Source organism: Ischnura elegans (assembly GCF_921293095.1).
Source record: "Ischnura elegans chromosome 13 unlocalized genomic scaffold, ioIscEleg1.1 SUPER_13_unloc_1, whole genome shotgun sequence".
Classification (NCBI taxonomy): domain Eukaryota; kingdom Metazoa; phylum Arthropoda; class Insecta; order Odonata; family Coenagrionidae; genus Ischnura; species Ischnura elegans.
The window spans coordinates 14148356-14170101 of record NW_025791657.1 but is presented as its reverse complement, the minus strand read 5'-3'; the positions used below and the strand labels follow the sequence as shown (position 1 = coordinate 14170101).

Genomic DNA, 21746 nt, shown 5'->3' with positions numbered 1-21746 from the left:
TCTGCTTGTCCGTCACATTCGGACTCATACGAAAGCGAAACCTTATTCCTGCGGTGAATGTTAAATGTCTTTCTCTGAAAAGAGTCACTTTGTGCGTCACATTCGGACTCAAACGAAGGAGAAACCTTATTCCTGCGGTAAATCTGAAAAGTCTCTCTGTGTTAGTAGCAACCTTGTCCTCGTGCAGAATCAAACGGAGGGGAAATCTTATTCATGCAATGAATGTGTAAAGTCTTACACCACCAAACGAAGCCTTGTCTTATACATGCGTGTACATAAGAAAGAAGCCTTATTTTTACATTGATGTTGAATAGACTTTTTCTCAATAGATTCGCGTTTTCTCTCATTTAAAGACACCATGTTAGGTCTTAACAGTATAATTAATTAGTGTTCATTAGTCATCAAGGTAAATAATTCTTATTACTACGATAACAGCATGTTTGAAATGAAAACAATTGCCTCATAATGTTAAAATAATGCAGGAATATTCAATTAGGTCTGTGACCTAATTTCTAAATGTTCAAGTAAATTTACTCTTCAATATTTACAAGGATCAAATAAATAATTCCTTTATCTTTAACTGCTATTTCCCAATGTAGAAAAGTTTTAAATATTAATGTAAGCCATGCATTTACACACTTTAGACAAAAGTTTGATGTACTTAGTCTCAAGAATAATTTTCTATGTGCTATCAGTTGTAATTGTATGATCAAGTAATGTTAGTGTGTCTGATCGATGTTAGTTCATCAGTGCTTCTATGTATTTTTTATGAAAATGTCAAATTAATGATAATGTACGACTGATTAAGAGAGTTCTAAAGTATGGAGTAATTATTCTAGAGGGCTCATGGCACAGGAGGGAATCGTATTGACTGTTTTAATCATCAAAGAGCCGATAGATGGCCCCGGAGTTGCGAGCAAAAGGCGAGAGTTCCATCGTTCAAGGTCGTTCTAGTTCTCTTTCTTCTCCCCCTTCCTTCCCTCCCTCCCCTCTTCCAAACTATCCATCGATCTCCATCTCCTCCGGCTGCAGGAAGACGATTTTCGCCTCGGACCGAGAGAATAGTCTAATAGTTTCTCCTACCAGCATGCGGATGGGGACCTTGCGGCAGGGTCCTATAAGAGGGATTCTTTCACGCTTGGCGATCTTTGTCTTCCTCGAATCCTTCGATATTCTCTTCTGCTTGGCTTTCCCCATTACATCTAAAACAGTTTTACAACATGCAGCTGTGAACACGTGTTTAAACGGTCTCATGCACTTCAAAGATCAAAGTTCAGCCAAAAGCCAGGAAGAAGGAGGGAATGTTCAGGGCGCCTTGGGCCCTATAAATATATATTTATAAAGTAAAGGAATAGGCTTCCAAGTTAATAGCGTCACGAAAATATTCACTCGAACACCACGGATTATGACGAAATTGTGAGAGGAGATATGCTCGAACATCGAATGGAGGTTGGAGGGGTTTTTATATTCAGCATGCTAATAATATGCGAGACAATGATTCCTTTGACAAAGTACTGCAGCCTTCCTCAATGCGGTACTGGAGCATATGCAAAATTGAGATATCATATAATTGTAATGGTATCATAATGGTGTAATGATATAATAATGGTATTTTGTCGGATGACGTGTTACTGAGCCACTTTTTGAAACTTAATGGGCAAAATCAACGAACGCAATGAAATATTATCCGTGGACAGGTTTCTGGACCAATTATTAATATTCCTGAATATGGGAGGGCGGAGAGCTCATAAAAGAGGGCAAGGGTAAGAAAGGGCAGGCAAAAACCTAATTAATTTACAAATAAAAAATGGGAGAGGGCATGAATGGGTTAGAGAGTTTCGGTGTCCCAGTGAATGATTAGCGAGTGTCGGTGGTGAAGGAATGTTCGGGAATTAACACAGGGTAACGACGCGATAGGTGGGGCTGAAAAGGGAGTAGAAGGGAGAGGAATGCAAAACACATCCGGATATTGAAATGGTGGGAGAGAGCGCCGCACAGCGGTGCGGATCCAGAAAAATGTTGACGAAAATAGTTTTGGACTTTTTAAATCCCTGTTTTACTATGAGAGTTATATTGCAATATGTCTGGGGCACTACACTTCATGCCTACTATTTTATGGAAAAAAAATTTTAACTTAAATATTGTGGCATCCCACCCCCAACTCGCCCGGATACTACAATAAAACCGGGGGAGACGTCGCACAAAAATAAAATGAAATATACAAATCCGCGAAGATCCCTCCCACATGGGACCAACGGGACAAAACTATGCCACTCACTTCTCGTATTTCACATAAATGAAAAATATTCCCCTTCTTTGAAGATGATTGCGGGTGGGGGGTACCCGATTCAAACTGATGGGTGACGTTCGGGCGCTGATGCACTCGTCCAACACGCATTTACGGGAAGGATAACGGACGGGGCGAAAGGAAGGGCGAAGGATATTTTTCTCGAAGTGACCCGTGAAGGAAATCAGAACAAAACACTCACTCAAACACTTTCAATTAAACAAAATATAATTCACACAAATAAGGTTGCATATGACAAAAACAATAGGAACCCTCTTATACGCTAATGAAATATGAATTGATGAAAGCCACTTATGAAACATCAATGATTAAAAAAAAAACATCAACAATATTACTTAGTTTCTAGATGAAAATCAATATAGAAAATGATGATAACAAAGTAAACTTCGGTGGTGAACACGTAAATATGATACAAATTCAATGATTTCTTGACTGAGGAGGTAAATGATAGTCCATCCCGACGAATGTAAATTTGGGTGCGAACGTTAATTGTACTTGGTAATTAATTTCACTTTCACTAATGTAGCGGGTGCGTTCCGTGACTGTTTGTCTTAACTTGGCTTGGCAGGAGACACGAGGGGGCTTTGGGGGGGGGATAGCTGCAATCTTACATTATCGTAGTCCGAGTTTGGACCAGGTTGGATCCAACAAACTCTCGTTCCATTTACTGCATTCCTTTATCCCTTGTTGGAGGAAGCTGCATCCGGAACGGAAGTAATGCGTCCTCTTTAGCTGGTCCTTTGTTCTTTCGGACAGGGGGGGATTCTTCTTCCAGATCAACCTTTCTGAAATAATGTATGGGCCCCTTGTCTCCTCCTGCCGTGCGTCGCACTGATTTCGGGCATAGGCTCCGCCCGACAGTCACTTAGGAATTCCCTAGGTTCTCTTACGCGCACCACCTTTTATTATGCCTCAACTTGGGGTGGGGGTAACGCACAATGAACAAAAAAAGGGAAGTAACACGCCATTCACTCAGGAAAAACCCGAGCTCCCCTCCTCCTACACACACACACTCACACACAATCATACAAAAATCGGCGTAAACACATTCATCCCCTCTTACTCATCCACACCTTCCTCCACGGGCCATGGTCTGGGGGTGGGGTTTTGGGAAAGGTCGAGGAAAGAGCGGGTAAACTGGTAGGGAAGAAAATGCGCCGTGTAGAAATGCACTGTAATGGGGCTTGAATCATTACAATATATTGCATAACTGTTGCGCTTTTTTAACGGAAACGTGCTTTTTCTGTTTTTTTTGTTCGAAATTTTTGTTTTAGATAAAATTTTGTACCTTACTCCGCCAATTATTTTGGACAAAACAACTTCGTACTATAAGCAAATGGACAATATACTATCATAAAATGTTTAAATGAACCTTTTAGGGATGGTAACGACTGCTGCAGGAGTGAGTGAAAGGGAGTAAATATTTTTGAAAAATCGTGTAATTTTGAGTTATTGAAAAGTGACGTCGATTTGCGCAAGAAACTAAGTTCGTGACAAAGAAAAACAGTATTGTAGAAACATAAGGTAAAAAAGGAGCTTCAAGTTTTTGCAAGTGAACGAATAACAGCGATTTTCGTGCGTATCCGCCGTACGCACGAGCGTCAACACGCAGGCATCAGCGCAGGGTTGTCTCGTGGTCAAATGCGTCTTCCTATATTTCATTGAAAAGATAAAAAAAAGTAAGACGTTAAATTGAAAGAGACCAAATTCCACAAGGCCGTACTCTTTGGTGGGCAAAGTGGGGAGGGGTTTGGGAAGTGAAAAGGCTGACGGGGGGTAAAACTCGGAAATTAAGCTAAAACACTGTGAAACGAAACAATCGCGCAGCTCACACACACACCTCGCAGATTTGCTCTAAGGAACAACTTTCCGCGAATACAAACACACATGTTTCCCAACCCCCACTTTGCCCACCAATGTGTACGACCGAGGGGAATTAGTTCTCTTTCAACTGTTCAACAGTCGTAGATTGTTCATTCACTTATGAAAAGAAGTTAAGCATTTTATGTATTATTTTATATTTTATCACTATCCAAGCTTACTAAATGTAACAATAAAGTATTTGCATTGCTCGATTGATGTTAAGCGCATTTCTGACGCAGGGAGAGGAGGGAAATATTTTATTTTGCCGCATGCATGCACGACTTCAATGGCATTTTGGTAATATTTTGATGTAAAGGCGACAGACTGCTTGCACTACTATTGGGAAAACCCACCGTTGACTTTCCTTCCTTCCAATCCGAAGTTGTAGGAGAGCCGTTACTTGAACACCTGCTGCCCCCAAGGGAAGTGGGAAGCTGTTCAAAGTCGGGACATTCTGCTATTTCACAATGGAGCACCACCTAACAGTAGTAGGATTTTGAGGGGTCTGGAGCACCCAGCGCCATTTTTAATTGCTCCACCATCTTTAATTATGCTCCGCCATCTTTAATTACTACGTCACTTCCGGTCACGTGACTCGAAAATCGACTGTCACTTGTTTTTCGATCGTCATTTGTTCCCTTTCCGTCTTTTTTATCGTTATTCACCTATTTTCGCTTATCATTTGCTATCTCTTACGTAATTCACCATTACGATTCTCATTTGTTTTCTCCTTCGTCGTTTGTTTTCCCAATATCGAAGGATTTTCGTAATTTTTTTTCCCAGGATGCTTCCCCTCCAACCCCGCCACCCTCCCCCTCCCCTTAACCACTGGAGGTTCTTCGATAGGAAAGAGTTCGACAAATGAAAGAGAAAGAGGTGGTAAATAATTTTTTTATTTCATATATGCATTATTACAAAATTAACACTACATCAATTAACCCTCCGGAACTCGCGCTGAGCCTGACAGGCTCACATTGTTGATATTTTCTTAATAGTTCTTGACATTCTCAATAATGCGCTTAGATTTTCCCTACCTTTTCCTTGCTGTTTTGGCTACGTTTTCCACGCGCAAAATATCCCGATCAACCTATCATAAGGTTGGAATATGATACTTTTTCTTCGTATGCACGCGGTGTGAGCCCCTCAGGCTCAACGCGAGTGCTCGCGTTACATTTTTGATTCTCTTCCTTAGCCTAATCTTTTTCTCTGACTACCTGTATACACACTATGTAGGCTGTTATGGATAACCTCTAACACTATACTCCTAGTACAGGTTCTTTTTCTGCCAAATCGGCTTGATATTTTGAAAGTCAAAACTATTTACATGGGAGTATGTCTGAGAAGCCATTGTTGCTCTTCCTACTGTAATTAAAAGCGCGCTATAGTTGACACAAAGTAAGCTACTTGTATTGATTTCACACAATGCTATAAGTTACGGCTCCTTATAATTACACCTCTTTTCGAAAAATTCATTCTCTTCGCCACTCGGCGGCCATAAAATTCGGAGGACACGGTCATTCAGACTAGAGAGTGCACGGATATTGGAGATGTTTTTCTCGCTGAAGTTTCAACTGCGCCAGTTCCGCCACAAAACCGTGAGTATTTTTGTTTCAGCATGCTGGCAGTGATATTTTGCTTGCGAAAATTATAGAAAATACAAATAATAACAGCAAAGAAGACAAAAAATAATAGGATAGCTGTATTTCATGAGATATTTGAAAAATTTGACAATCATAAAAGTTCTTACATTATTGGTGAATACACAACCATTTATGAAAAAAATTGTGGATTTTCTCCAGCAATACATGCCAAATATGGCCAACAAATACGGGATAAAAAATTTGCTTTGCTAGGTAGATGCTAGAATATTTTACACTTAGAACTTTGAAGTGTATGCTGGTAAACCACCTGATGGATCGTTTTCGGTCAACAACAGCCCTTCTGATATCGTGAAGAGTTTATGCTCCCCATAAGCAGTACTGGTAGAAATATTTCGATTGACACTTTATTTGCCACTTTTTGTTTAGTAAAAGACCTCTTGAAATTCCGACTTGCCATGATTGGAGCAATTCGGAAAAATAAGCGGGAATTGCCTACTTTTTTCGTTGACACAAACAAATAAGGAATCGAGTTCATTTGATTTCTGCAAGAACTGTTTTTTGCGTCATACACTCCAAGAAAGAATGAATTTGTGTTTATGATATCAACCATGACTATAACAAAAAATGATGAATGTAATGGAGATGAAAGAAAGCCAGAAATGATACCTTTTTATGGCATGACAAAATCGGGAGTAGATACACTAGATCAGTTATGCACGGCATGCAATGTATCAAATAATGCACGGCGTTGTCCTATGCCAAATATTTACGTAATGCTAAATATTGCTGTGGTAAATTCCTACATTTTTTACCTCGCAAACAAAAACTTAGAAGTGAAATCTCGGAGAGCGTTATTTAGGCAATTGTCAGCTGGGCTCGTAGATGAACACGCGTAAAGAAGGGGAACCATAAAATCGCTCCCCTAAGAGTTAGGGCTAATTATAAGACGAGCCTATCAAGACTAACAGAATAGATTAACCAAAGGCAACTAAAAAAACAGAGAACCCAAAGTTCACTGAAATTTGAAAAATGTGTGCTGACTGTGGATGCGCGAAAAATATATTTACCGGGTATGTCTGCGAAAATAGTGGAAAGTGTATTCGTCTCGAGCATACATATTTATTGTATGGTGCATGCTTGCAGAATAATGATCATAGCTAATTTTGCCTTATAATATTCTTTCTGTCCCAATATTAACACTGTGTAGTGGTTTTACGAGTCAATAAATCAATAACAAGTAATGGTAATCTTTTTTATATCACACTCGACATGAAGAAATAATTACATATTTTATCAGACGTTAATGGACTTCATTTTCATGAAATGGACCATTTAAACATTATTAGTTAGATTTAAACAAAAGAAGAGGAAGAATAATCGACTTTAATAGGTGAGGACTTGAAAAAGAAAATTGAGCCTGACAGGCTCAGCGCGAGTACTCGCGTTCCGAAAAGGGGCGCGAGTCCTGCAGGGTTAACACCAATCACCGTCGAAAACTAAGTTTCTTTTACAATTTCTCGATGTCACTACATGGTCTATGTTTGTACGCGACAGTTGATTTAGGCATTTAAAACCAATATTTTCCTGGATCCATCTTCGTAGTTTTACACAATTTCTCACTGCACATGCATTTTTCTCCGATTGATGAATATCAAGATTACACTCAATCTCGATTTCTTTTGGAAGTGTTTTAAGACTAGGCACATCGAGAAACCTTTCAAGTTCTATGACCGGACGATTAATTAGCGTGGATATCACAATAGATTTTTCTAAACCTTTGGCAAAAATGTAATTATACGGCATTGTTTCATTCTTGAGAATTTCTTTTAACAGATAATATGGTACGTTTCCCATTTTATAGTCTATTCCGTGGTGGAGATTAACAAGCCATTGATTTTCCCGATTGTTATCCAGTATCGGGGGAATTTGAGAAACCCACGACTTTCCTTGACCGGAATCTATGTCGTTGATTGCCAATTCTCGTATCACAAACAATTTTTCTTTTCCTTGAACTCACGCTTGGAAGTCGACAAAAACTTTGCCCATCCTTCCGCATACATCGGGTCTTGGGGAAAATATGTTGTGGTAATGATTGATTGCTCCACCCCAAATATAATCTTCCTCTCCTCTATACCCAACCTCCGCGCTGAATGCTCGAAGGATAGGAAGTACTGCTCCAACTCCGTCTGATTTTGATCCACTGCATCCACCGCAAGAATCACATTCTCTAAAATATTTGCGAGCGCCTGCCATTCGTCTTTATTGAATGCAACTATTTCTTTTCCCTTAGTGGAAAACACAGTGTAATTAACATCAAAATATTTTTTGAATGAGACGGAGAATCTTGGATTGGCTATTCCGTTAGGGATATCTGGATTGACTGCACCAGAATTGAAGTATTCCCTAATGTGATGTTCGTTATGTTTAAGGAGATAAAGGTCGTTGGAGAATAGGTCAATTGTACTCAAGTCATGAGTTATTCTCGCAAAGGCCCGTTCACCACTCAGCCCCCAACCGATGCGAAGAACTTTTTTTATCTCCCAGTGAAGTTCCAAGGCAGTAAAGTACTTTGAAATCCTCCAAGGGAGAGGGTAATTTCCTCGGGGATGTTGTGGGTTGTTTACGACCGGGTTTTTTATCTATCTTACGGATACACTTTTGCCTTGGAATGTTTCCCTTCCTCCGGGATAACACGGGTGACTCTGCGACTGTTGAAAGCACGTCTACTCCAGCAGGCACCTGGATGTAGACTGATTCATCGGGTTTTTTCTCCCCTTCAATCATATTCTTTCGTTTACGGGGTTTACTTCCCTTTCCCGTTTCTCCATTTACTTTCCGCTTTCTCGGAGATTGCTTGCAAGACTTCTCCTCGGCAATGATTTCTTTAGATTGCAAAATGTCATCCACGGATTTCACTCCGCTCGAGGAGAGCGTGACTTATTCGCTGGAAGACTGCATCATGACTATTTGTTTTCACAATGTACGCAACCTATTTCTCCAAGCACGTGTTTCTGCTAATGCGCAGCAAGCTTGAGACCTTGGATGACATCGGCGCTTAATTCGCCCACGTGCAAAGACGCGAAAAAAGAGCAAGGCCACTTTGCAATCATTAAGCTCGGGATGGGGAAATACCCGGGTGAATTGCGTCAGCGTGCGATGGATTGCCTTGAAATATGCATACAAGCAGCAGTAATCCCCACACAAATCGGATTTAAAATTTTGCAACCGCGTACTATTTTTTTCACCGTGGAAAAGCGACGAAGAAAAGCGAGGATGTCGGGTACGAAAGGAGGAATGGCGTATGAGTCGAAATATTCTGCACGTTTGAGATTGATGACATGAACAGCAACCCAATGAATTCCAGGACGTGTAGAAGGATCAAAATTAATGATATATAAACCAGGTTTGATGTTGATTTTCTTAATTACATCAGATGCGAAAACTCCTCGAAAAAAGGCTCGCGTATATCGATTACCCGTGAGAGCTCTTATAATTCCATTTGTATCCATAATGCTCGCAGTGCTGCATTGTTTATGTCCAATTTAAGGTGACTTCCCTGTTTTTATTTATTAATATTTCAGAATCATACTCTGCGTAAGTAAGAACTGTCACAGCGTGCTCGAGGGATTTTTTTTTAATTTACCATGTAATCGTAAATTCCCCATGCGGGATGGTGTAACGTGGTTTTCACTCACGGAGGCATCACGAGTGAGATTCCAGGCCAGCACAAAGTATCCATGTTGAAACATTTCCAACGTTATTTGGTTTCCCCCATCGGCATGATGCAATCCCAGTGCGGAGAAAAGCTGTCGATAAGCACGTGTGCAAAACTTCTTTTGTATTGTATCGAAGTCTGTTTCAATTCCTCCACATGGGTATTCTTGATCATCTACAAAAACAGAACAGTAATACAGGCTAAAGTGACGAAAATTGAATGGATTTTTATTTCTTTTTCCGAGGAATGCATTATCCTCTATCATAACGGCAAGAAGTAAATTTGGGATTCGACCTAATATTAAATTATCATGTTAAACATGCTGCTATTTGCAGGAATCGTGAATGATTTCATTTCAACACGTTTATTAGGTAAAATACTAGACATTCCGTCTGAGAGTATTTTTGCATGTGCAACTAGAACGGAATGATCAAGCTCATAATGAGTTGCGTAGAGTGTAGCTTCTTCAATTTTCAGAACCCCTTCTCCGTCTGGTTTATCCATTAGAAAGAATGCAGGTTTTGCAAAAGACAGTTCAATGTCCACGTCAACGTTGTTTAGGAGAAGCCTGGATTGATGCAACACGTCCGCATGTAGTTTTCCTTCGAGTTCTATAAGATTGCTATTTTCAAACAATCCTTTCCTAGCCTTTAATCCTGCATTTGTTTCAAGACTATCTAAATCTTCTCCATTGTCAAGCACCCATCCGATACACTGCAAATGCGTACGTGCCGCATCCGTACCATAATTAAGCAGGTTTTCCAAATAACTACGGTAATCGTAATGTTCGGACGTTGTCACTCTTCGTCCATTCAGATACACATTGCAATTTTCAAAAAGAGAATGGAGTATGTTATTTACAATTCCTGGCTGCTCTTGACCACTCACGAACGATTTGTTTCCATTCAAGAGTTTGAGTTTAATATTCAGGGATATATCGTTCAAATCGATGTATCTATCACCGTTCCCTTTGATGGAAAATTTCAATTCTGAGTAGGTATCGATAGCAGTAACTGGTTTCTATGCAACGATTCGGTTGCCTAAGATACTAGCTTGGATAGGACGGCGAGTGAATATATCCAAAGACGAGGGAATAACCTGCGTCATCTTCGTTGATGTGCCCTCCACCGTCTCAGTCGAAAGACTAATGTCATGTTTTAATGGATTTGTATTATAATGAAAATATATCCCTTATCCCACCACCTCGCTGTTTCCCTTTTCCACGTCTCTTCCTTCTCATTGTCCTTGAAATTTTCTTCTTCTTTGAGACGGGATTTCGTGCTCGTTTTATTCTATTCACTTATTTCAGCTTCCTCTTATGCTTCTTTTTATTAATTGGAATTGCATTCACAGCCGCTTTTTTACGTGGTCTCTTTGCCGTGCGTAGACCAGCCCCCACCATTCTTTCCATTTTGTCTTCGGCACGTCTTTTTAAATTACTTCCCGTCTCCTTAAGACGAGTTTTTAAAATTTCTTTTCCAGGCTTTGAACCGATATCCGTGAGGGCACCAATTCCTGCTTTCACAGCCTCTTCCCCAACCGCTTTCAAACCGCTAGTGAAAAGAGGTCTCACGTATCGCCAAAGCCCGCTAAAAAACTCCCTAGTCCGTTCCCTTTCTGTCTATAATGACTGGCTCGGTAAATGGGGCCAATCCCACCTCCTTTTTGTCGTGAAATGTAATATTTCAAGTATCGATCCACATCCGTGGACATCTTGATGGATACTGATCTTCGTTTATAATATTACTTTTTTTAAGTGAAGAACCAATGCTGCAGGATCGATGCTGGATACAAATGGAAAAGGTCGACCCATTTTATCTCCGAGAAATATCTCAATACTATCAAATTCTATCCGTTCAACGGGTACATAATACGGTTGCTGGAATATTTGATGCCTACCCCTTCTAGTGTTAATTACTCTTAAACATCTACTCATCGTGTCACCTATAAATTGCGGTTTCACGAGATCGTTATAAACAAATACGATTCCGACGTATTCCTCTTCTTTGATTTGTGGTGGTTCTTTCCTTTTAATCTCCAATGAGTTGGATGATGGAGTTGCTAATGCCCGACTGGGAGGAAGCATTACCACACCTTCAGAAATATCATTACCTTTATTTAAATTTGCTATTTCAATATCATATTCTAATCGCCTGTCTTCAGGTATGGATTCTCGAAGTGCTCCGAACAATGTGCTCAATGTGTAGGTTGGTTTTGTTAACGTGATTTCATGATCGTTATTGAGCATTCGAATAGACACCGTATTGTTCACTGGTGCACTTGCACGTGGTAATGATATTTCCACCAGACCCACAACCCATTCTTCGCTTTCACTGAGAGTGATTCGTCGAGGAAGTTTTGTGCGAAAATGAGCAATTGAATTGTCCGGGTAATATTTCGCCGAACTAACGCTAATGAGTGTAATGTGAAATTCATTCATGATAGCTCAATTATTGAGCAATCTTTTCACAGTGGAAGCTAATATCCAACTGTTGAAACTGTCTCCGTATCCCTTCCATTTAACGAAATATTCCTGGTTAGCGCCTTTTCCTCTCCGGCTAAGAATTTTTTCAATTTTGAATTCAGTATTATCAGTTATTCTACTCCGTACTTACTCTCTACCGTAGATAGAACCCTTTATTTCCTCTCCATTTAAATCTTCCAATTTATATGTGGGTATGAGAAAATCCCTTGAAATTGATTTCACTTTAAATATTTCTGTAGAATAATTCGGTGTGTATCGTTTAACGAATGGTAACTTTTCCTTGCTAATACGAACATAATCACCAACCTCAAATTTCCTACCGCCATCATCATGCTTAAGTCGTCTTCTCGACTGATACACAGCAGTTGAAAATGCACTTGATTCGTTTACTTGAGAAGGAGCAATTCCAATGCTGGAATGTATGCGATCATTGTATCCTTTGAGTAGCTTAGGGAGCACACTCACCTAATTATAAGTGTTATATTTTGTAAAATATTTGTACATTTTACTTTTCAACGTTCTATTAAACGTTTCCACGACTGCTGCTTTTACGTCTGGATTGTTTGTTGTGTAGAATTTAACTCCCCGCTCGGCGAGAAATTTTTTGAATTTGATATTAGCAAATTCACCACCTTTATCACTTTGAATTTTCAATGGTTTCCGTTTGTTAGAAATCGAGCGAAAAGCATCGATGACACTTTCAGGTTTCTTATTTTTCAAGGGTTTAGCCCATGCATATTTTGAAAAAAGATCTATCACCGTAAGAAGATATTGATAGCCATTATTATATTTTTTCAGAGATCTCATGTCATTTAGGTCACACTGCCAAGTTTCATCGATGTATGATACATCGTATTTATTACGAGGAAATCTTTTCCTGATTGGTCTGTGAAGGTTATAGCTATCCTGCGACTCTAGCCACTTTTGAATGTTTTCCTTTGAGAATTTTTTCCCCGCTGCAGTCCACAGAGAATCTCTGGTCGAAAAACTAGCTGGATTACAAGGGTCGAAATAAATTTTACTTAGGGTTGATTCGACCATTGAATCTCTTTTTCCGTAATTGCTTTCTTTCTTTTTTTTCCTGGGGGTTGATGATGGAGGAGTCTTTTTCCCCTTCCGTTTTCGACGATTTCCTTCGTCGTCTGATGTCTTCCTCTTCTTCCTCGGAGTTTGCGGGGAAATTGTTAACTTTTTTCCCTTTCGCTTCTGTTTTCGAATTCCTTCTTCGTTGTCTAGTGATACTGCCCTACTCTTCCTCTTCCTCGGAGTTAACGGTGAATATGGTACTTTTTTGACTCGTTTTCGGCTTCCTCTCCTCGGAATTGTTAGTGATATGTCTATGTCCCCCAAGTCCATTTGATCCACAACGTCCATTTGATCTTCTTCCATTGTTTCGTCTAACTCGTCTTTTATTTCCAAGTCATTCATTTCCACGCCTTCGTCCCGGAGTTTTTGCTCGAGCTCGTTCAATATCTCCTCAATCTTCTCCTTCCCTCTTTCTTGGCTTTTTCCCCATTGGTCTTCAATTTCAATGTAATTTTTCAATATGTCTCTTCCTTTATTCTTTAATTCGTTGAATTTTTCAGCCTTGGGTGTATTAATTCTTTTCTCTGGAGTTCTAACCGTCTTAAGCTCCGCGAGAGGAATAGTATCCTTAGATTTTGAAGTGTTTTCTAAATACGAATAGAGTAATCTCTTATATTACTGCCATTTCAGAGAGTCTGGGATGTCTTTACGGTCTAAAATCCCCCGCATTTCTTTATCCAAAATCGGAATATTGTTATTCTTTCCATAGCTTAATTTACTAATAACCCCATCACTAGGAATATTAAATACTTGTTTTCCTCTTTGTACGAACTCCACCTTTTTTGGGTTTACCTTCCTTTGATTTCCCATTAAAATTAGTGCGTTTGGGAGGAGAAGGAACGTTGACCAAATATAGTGGAGGTAAAATATCGTCACGTTTACTCTCTGAAACAGTTTCCAAGTACGCATCTAAAATTCTTCTCTAATGATGCCATTTCTGCGAATCTTCCAAGTCCTTTCTTTGTAAAACCGCATGCATTTCCTTATCTAATTTAGATAATCGCTCAGATAAATTATTGGATTTTACTAAATCATCCTGATTCACCAACAGGAACTTTTGAAAACTCATCTTAATTATTTAATGAAACTACCTATTAAACCACTTAGCAAAGAACCCAATAGGACTGGTAAAAATCCTCCTTTTTGACTCAATAATCGCCGCTTCTTTTTCGGGGGACTTTGTAGCAAGCTATTTCTCTGATAGCTTTCTTAAATCTGGCCAATTTCTTCTTACACTTCGCACTTATATTAACGTTCCCATTAATAATATTTTTACAAATTTCGCTCAATGTTTTAATAAGGTCAGAATTTCCTGCTTCAATTATCTTCCTTCTTCTTTGAGGACTAGCGCGACTTAATTCCTTCAAGAGACCATGATTTCTCTTTACCCTTTCTAATTTATTTTTCCTCATATTTACAAAGTTTTTTCTTCCATCAGCTTCAATGGGGTGTAAACCTCAGTCATCTCTTCGGGGAAGATATGAGTTCTGAATCTCAACCGATCGTCCGTCTCCTGAGCAAAGTCCAAGAGCAAGTAAGTGTAAGGTTTTGACGTCACCTGCATATATACCTCACTGAGACCTTTAGAATCTTGAGGATATACTTGACTCGCTAAATATCTAAATTGTGATCGATCTCGGACATTTCTGAAGCATACAATATATTTCGCGTTAAGAGATATCGTGCGTGAAAAAGGGGAATGATAGAAAATATTTTGACTTCATAGAATTATCGAAATGTTGCAATGATGCGATCCCTTTGTAAATATTCGCTAACCTTGTTGTTGTTCAAACATTCATGCATCAGATCATCAATCACGTAGATAGTGGGTGTCTTTTGTGGGTTGATGAAACTTTCGGGGAGTTCATTTAAAAAAGATATCCTTTTAAGTGATGGTCTGCTCTCTGGACTGCAGCACCATATGATCTTGGATATATTCCCCTCAACTAAGTGCGGTAAATTTTTAAGGAATCGTAGAACAAAATTTGTTTTACCACATCCAGATGGACCTGCACAAATGCAGGTGAATGGATGCCTCCATTTCAAAGACATTGAAATACTCTTGTCGCATAGAAGGGGAATACGTAAATGTCTTCGCTGGAGTCAATTCACTCAATGATTATATATATATATATATATATATATATATATATATATATATATATATATATATATATATATATAAGTCTTGAGGAAAGCGCACTACGCGATAGTATAAATAACGAACAAAATAAACACTAATAAAAATAAACACTAATAAAAAACATAGGAACACATAGAAAAGGACACTCACAAAGAAGCTTGCAAACGTTTCAGCGGGTTGACCCGCTATCGTCAGTGCTGAAGATGAACTGGTTTCATCTTCAGCACTGACGATAGCGGGTCAACCCGCTGAAACGTTTGCAAGCTTCTTTGTGAGTGTCCTTTTCTATGTGTTCCTATGTTTTTTATTAGTGTTTATTTTTATTAGTGTTTATTTTGTTCGTTATTTATATATATATATATATATTATACAAAGTTAGGCTCACTGTGATGGATTGTTCGATAATCACTCAACCACTACAATCGTTTAAAAATAAAATTCTGTCGAATTTAAATTATTTTTTTTAATTATAAAAAAAATTAATTCTATATAATCTTAGATCTTAATCTTAGATTATATAGAATTAAATTTTTCTTATAATTTTAAAAAATAATTTAAATTCGATAGAATTTTATTTTTAAACGATTGTAGTGGTTGAGTGATTATCGAATAATCCATCACAGTGAGCCTAACTTTGTACATTGATTTCTTAATGAACATAACACATTAAAAAATGAAACACGTCCGTTAAATTATTTTCATTTATTAATAGCTTATCTCCAAAATTACAAAAATTATACACAAGATGATGTCATGAAAGCATCACTTGAAAAATATACATGCATATCGAAAGAAAACATTTCGTATCGATACCATTTTTTTAAACTGTATATTGTCCTGAATTATTCCTTGTTTAATCACTTTCATCATTATCGCTTGAGATTTCTGGGAATACTTTTAATCTTTTGAATGGGGTGGAACAATCAAAATAATTTTCATACTGGAATCTTTTAACCCTTGATTTGAGTACTTTAACGCCAAAAATGCTAACTACTTCATTGACACTATCCGTACCACATGACCGGTCACAGTCATCTGCCGGATGTACATCTGAAAATAAAGATTTCACAAAACATTTATCGCACCAATTGATAACTCTGGAAATAATTTTTACGGCGTCTCTGGTTAGAATACTTTTCTCCACACTAAAAAATGTATCCTTTGAATATTTACAAAAAAGCTCTTTATGTCCCTACATTCATCCATCATTGGATAGAAACAAAATGGACAATGTTACGCGTCGTCCATCCTTCTTCTCCCGTAAAAAATATCTATACTTTATATGAATCGGAACTGTTCCTCTTAATAATATAACCATTCCCGCATCTATCGGTTGAAGATCTCTCAAGCTGAAATACTCGAAGAGTGTGAAATACCTTCGAAAGATTACATTAGAATGTGTTTTTCCCCTCGAAAGTAAATACGCGAATTCAGCAAGAGCATTCGGATTAGGCTCACGAAATTCTGAATCGAGATCTATTCGCATGAGCTCCTCAAAAAGATGCGGAAAATATTCTTTCAACAACTCACTGATTCGTATCAATTCGAATTCATTTTCCGTTCCGCTAAAACTTCGGATAGTTCTAAGGCACAGAGTCTGAAGTTTACGCATGGCGTCCGTGGATGGGATTCAATGACTGAAGCAGCGGTTCTCTGGATGCATTTATACAACCCCCCTTCCTCACTTCTCATCCTTCTTTCACTCGTGTTACATCATCACCATTTAAGTAAGAAGTGGGACGGATGAGCAGGCATCGGAATGACGGGTTGACGTCAGCACTCAAAAGGTTGCACCGCATCCACTGAGCGAGAGAGTGACCATTTTTCAAGGCACAATTACTATTACGTAACTTATGGCATGGATTAAGGCAGCAGAGCGATGGGAAAGAGCAAATTTCTGGAGGGGGACAATGTAGTTCTTTTTCCAAACATATGAAAGTGCGTTTTGTTAATTCAGAGAAGAAATTACATTCGGATTCGCTGAACGCGTAAAGCGCCGTCGCTCCTTCAACGACCGCCTCTAGGATTGGTAACATTTCTGCGTAAGAAATGAGCCCATGCTCGAATGACGTTGGCTCGCATGCAAGCGGATTGTGAAATGCAACTTTTTTCCCGCCGACTGCTAGCTTCGTATTCCGCTGGAAGGTCACCCATAGCATTCGCTCGGAATCGACGTCAAATCCTCCCACCTCTACCACTCCAGCCTTGGAGGATACAGCAGACAAAATGATCATTGTTCCGAGTTTCGCTGACGAGTGAAGTCGGTTTTGCTGAGCAAGTGATTTTATATCTCTTTTTCAACATCCTCATTATACCAAAAATGGCCCCATTGGATCATTCTAGAATACGTTTCGAAATTCCGGACGGAAGATTTCCGAGTGAGGAAACTCAGCCGGATGTGATGGAGGAACTTATTGGAATGAATATTCCGCCACAGCCCATCGAGATACCTGCGGAAGATCTGCTCGAGATGGACTTGGCGATTACGGATGAGTTGGGAATTTTCATGGCGGGGGACCCGGAGCAGACGCTTGACGAGGCCAGTGCATTCTCTCCACGTACGTACACTGTGCTACTTTTGCTAGCGGTTTCGGACGAATTGCCACCCATGAGTGCGGAGGAATTGATCGCGACTAGCGAGCAATTCGGTCTTCCCGCGGGAACATATTATGATCCTATGGGAACTGGGCGCTCATGGTGGGTAATATGGACCGTAGCCGACGTGGCTAGTGCGATAGCATTGCACATGGCCTCCCGTCAAGTGTTCGGCTTCGGTGTAGCTTTTATTTACAACGAGAGCGGGGAAATCGTTGACATTTCTTAACCTTTTTTCGCATATCATTAAATTCATTTTAGGGTTTTGGGACGTTTTTTTTTAAAAAGTACATAACTTTTCATATTATTAATTTTTATTTTCTTATTCCAAATTACAGCAAATTAAATTACTAATGAAAAAATATTCATTCCAATTGTTTCAAATCCATTAGATGCAGCTTCAGTTTACTCCACTTGAACCACATCCCTTCGATCCCCTCTCAGTTTCACTCATACTGTTCACTTTTTCCACCTTGGGATATAAAATCACTTCACAAATCAATTGTGCGACTCGATCACCGGAATTAATTTGAAATTCATCGCAACTGTTATTAAAAATTATAATTCCGAGGTTTCTGCGATAATCCCTATCAATCACGCCACCTGATATGTCTATACCATATTTTAAAGCCAATCCAGATCTCGGGGCAACCCGTCCATAGCATCCGCATGGGAGTTCAATTTGCAGGTCCGTTTTTACTAACAGACGACTTCTCAGTAAAACGGTGTAGTCATATGCACTTCTCAGGTCAAATCCAGCCGCATCCGTTGAACCCTTGTATAAGTCGTAAGCGTTTTCAGTTAATTTCTTGCATTTCAGTATGTTACTGCTTAGCGTACTCATGACGAAAATATTTTGCGATAGGTATTGAAACAGCCGAGAATCGCGCGCGCGTATATTTTCATTCTGCTAGAAACTCCGCGAATGTAAATTAGTCTCGGCAGCGCGGAGACTATATCGGCGACCGAGTGCGTGGCGTCCAGCCGTGGCGTCGGCGAGAGAACAATGGCTCAATTAGTTCCGCGCCGCTGGTCGCGCTCGAGTGAGCACGTGCCCAGCGAGGCATGCGCTCCGACTGGGGGATAATGCTGCTCGCGGTCGAGTGAGCACGTGCCCAGCGAGGCATGTGCTCCGACTGGGGATAATGCTGAGTGCATTATGTGAGGTAGGTTAGTGGATACGGATGTTTTTGTTGCCAACGCACTATTGTCACCGGCGCGAAATACCACAAGTCTTTTAATCTTTTATAGGGAAGGATTTTCTGTTTTGCGAGTGAAAAAAGGAGTCCCCACGAAGTGTGTATAATAATGATAAATTCTAACGTTGAAAGTAGTAGTGAAATTCCTCCAGCGTAAAAATGATGCAGATTGGGTTGTACTTTAAATTAATGATTTTTTGAATACTAATTTGAGAAAATGTCTTGGGCTTGAGCGTCTGAGGGCTTAGAAGATTTTTTTTCGATTAAATGCTGAATGATTAGTAGTAATCACACCAATTGTAAATTCTCATATAGTAATCATAATCATCTTTGTTTAGATAATGCAGTCTTTCTATTATTAAAGTCTTTAGTGAATCTTCTGTTAATTTTTGAAATACTTCTCTCTCATAAAATGCCTCATATTGATCGCAAATATTGTGCATCGCACTCGGGTCTGGATCTGTTTCAGCTTTCTGGAGTATTTTTTAAATTCTTCGTCCGCCTTTTCTTTTATACTGAATATATACTCCTCCAACTCCTTCCAAAGTGTAATCGAACCCACCGGGTGTGCTAAAAGACTGTCCATGATTTTCAATGTGTAATTCAGAATGACTATTCGAGTTATATACTCTGCTTCATGTGGCCGTGCATCGCTTAAGGACTCGCTATTACCTAGACTGTGTTTGCATCATGCTAGGTTTTTCCAAAGTGACGCAGATGATGCTGCAATGTGTTGACTTTCAATATTACTCAGAGGACACTTGTGAAACGTTGCTCATGCTTGGGGTGGGGGGTATTGCGAAGACAGTGTTTGCATCATGCCAGGTTTTTCCAAAGAGACGCAGATGGTGCTTCAATGTGTTGACTTTCATTCTTACTCAGAGGACACTTGTGAAACGTTACTCATGCTTGGGGTGGGGGGTATTGCGAAGACTGTGTTTGCATCATGCCAGGTTTTTCCAAAGTGACGCAGATGGTGCTTCAATGTGTTGAATTTCAATCTTACTCAGAGGACACTTGTGAAACATTTCTCATGCCAAGTGATGTAGCAATATCACAGCTCTTTCCTCACGCTTCGAAGATTTTTTGCGTCACTCGTCTTGCTTCATGCTTCGTCATCCGCGGTGAAAGGTCATCTCACATTAGGTTAGTCATTCTTTCATGAAGAAAAATTACACATGTGCGTCACTTGAGACCAGCTGCAAAACTCTTGCTTCATCCTGTTTCATTAGCCTGCGATTACCATATCCGCCTCACTTTGTGGTTCTCCGCTGTTAAATCCCACGTGGTCTCCTCGAGGACACTTGCATAACTCTTGCATCATGGTGCGTATCATCGGTATTGGAAGGTGATCATCGCCTCACTTAGTGGGGGTTAATTCAAGGGTGATGATGAAAGACAGGAAAATTCTTCGATCATCAACTAACTCCTTCAGTTATTTCCCCTATCTGTTACGAAACTACTACCCCTGCTTGAGCATAAAAGTGCTCCATCTTCCTCCACATTCACCAGTTCAATTTGGACGGCGGCAACGATATCGAGAGAGAGAGACAGACATTCACCAGTTCCATTTGGACGGCGGCAACGATATCGAGAGACAGAACCACAACAGCATCAAGAGTAAGTGAAACTTAGTTATTTTCCTCACGCGTTAGATATTTAACGCTATATTTTATCCATATATATGATGTCTTGCTTCCTCTTTCCAGATGGAGAATTTAAGACGCAAGCTTAGGAGACTAAATAAGGAGCATACGGTCTATCTGAAAAAAGAAAATCTAGTTGTCGGCTTCAAATATGCAATAATATCTTTAATTAAAGTTGAAACAAAATTTGGGGAGGCGATATCCGCCCTCATTGAGGGCGGATGAGAGCGTGGGAGGATATTCCTCCCCAGAAGATATCGAAACATCTTCACAAAAGAGGATATTGAGGCTGTGAACGCGGAGGGAGATCCATTGTTCCTCGTCTGGGACAGGGAAAAGTTGACAGTCGAAGAAGAATAAGGTATCTATCCCATAATTTTTTTAATATTACATTTTAATTTTATTGTTTTGTCTTAATAGTATATACTAATTTTTTCTCTTTCTGTCATTTCAGATTTCACCATTATATATTTATATAATTACATACATTGTATGAATTGAATAAACTTAGTTGAAGGACCAATGTGTTTTCTTTAAGAGAGAATAATATATTAAAAAACCCCTATTCTGGTTTCCTGCTGTTGATATCCTGCCAGTGGAGACTCCGGTTTATATACAGGTGAGTGTTTCACATTTTATACCAGTGCATAAGAAGACTTGAATAGTGCAGAGAATTGGTTTTTCGTTAGATATGGAGAAACTTTGCGAAATTTGTTTCACGTATTTCCATGATAGACTTTCTCACGAAGCAAGTGAAGTACATAGAAGACATGTTTTTAAGTGTTAGCGATAGTGCTAGAGAAGATAAACTTTGTGAAATTTGCTATACGTATTTCCGAAACCAAGTCTCTCATGAGGGAACCGAAGTTCATCGGAGACATGTTTTACGACAAGTTGGAGCAGGGAATATAAAAGGAATGGTGGAAAATCAATCGGCCGCGAAAAATAGATTAAAGTTTTACTGGGTTAGTGGCTTAGGTGAGGGAAGTGATTTAATTACATTTCTGAACAATATCAAGCCGCTGGTCATAGAAAAAATTCTGAAAGTTACTCTTCTCCGGTTAAAATCAATGTTTTGGTGAAGTGTACTTTTTCAAAAGATGAA

The 21746-nt window shown here is 39.4% G+C and overlaps 1 protein-coding gene and 1 long non-coding RNA gene across 2 annotated transcripts in view; both read left to right on the top strand.

The window, feature by feature from the left end:
• Positions 1–18025, top strand: part of LOC124172086 — a 46520-nt gene extending 28495 nt beyond the window's left edge. The window contains exon 9 of the mRNA XM_046551493.1: positions 17545–18025. Coding sequence (XP_046407449.1) covers positions 17545–18025 — 481 coding nt within the window. The remainder of the gene's footprint in view (positions 1–17544) is intronic.
• A 1216-nt stretch (positions 18026–19241) lies between these two features.
• On the top strand, positions 19242–21160 carry LOC124172477. Its single transcript, XR_006868175.1, has 2 exons — positions 19242–20615; positions 20705–21160. It is a non-coding gene; the product is annotated as an uncharacterized LOC124172477 (long non-coding RNA).
• Positions 21161–21746: the final 586 nt, after the last annotated feature.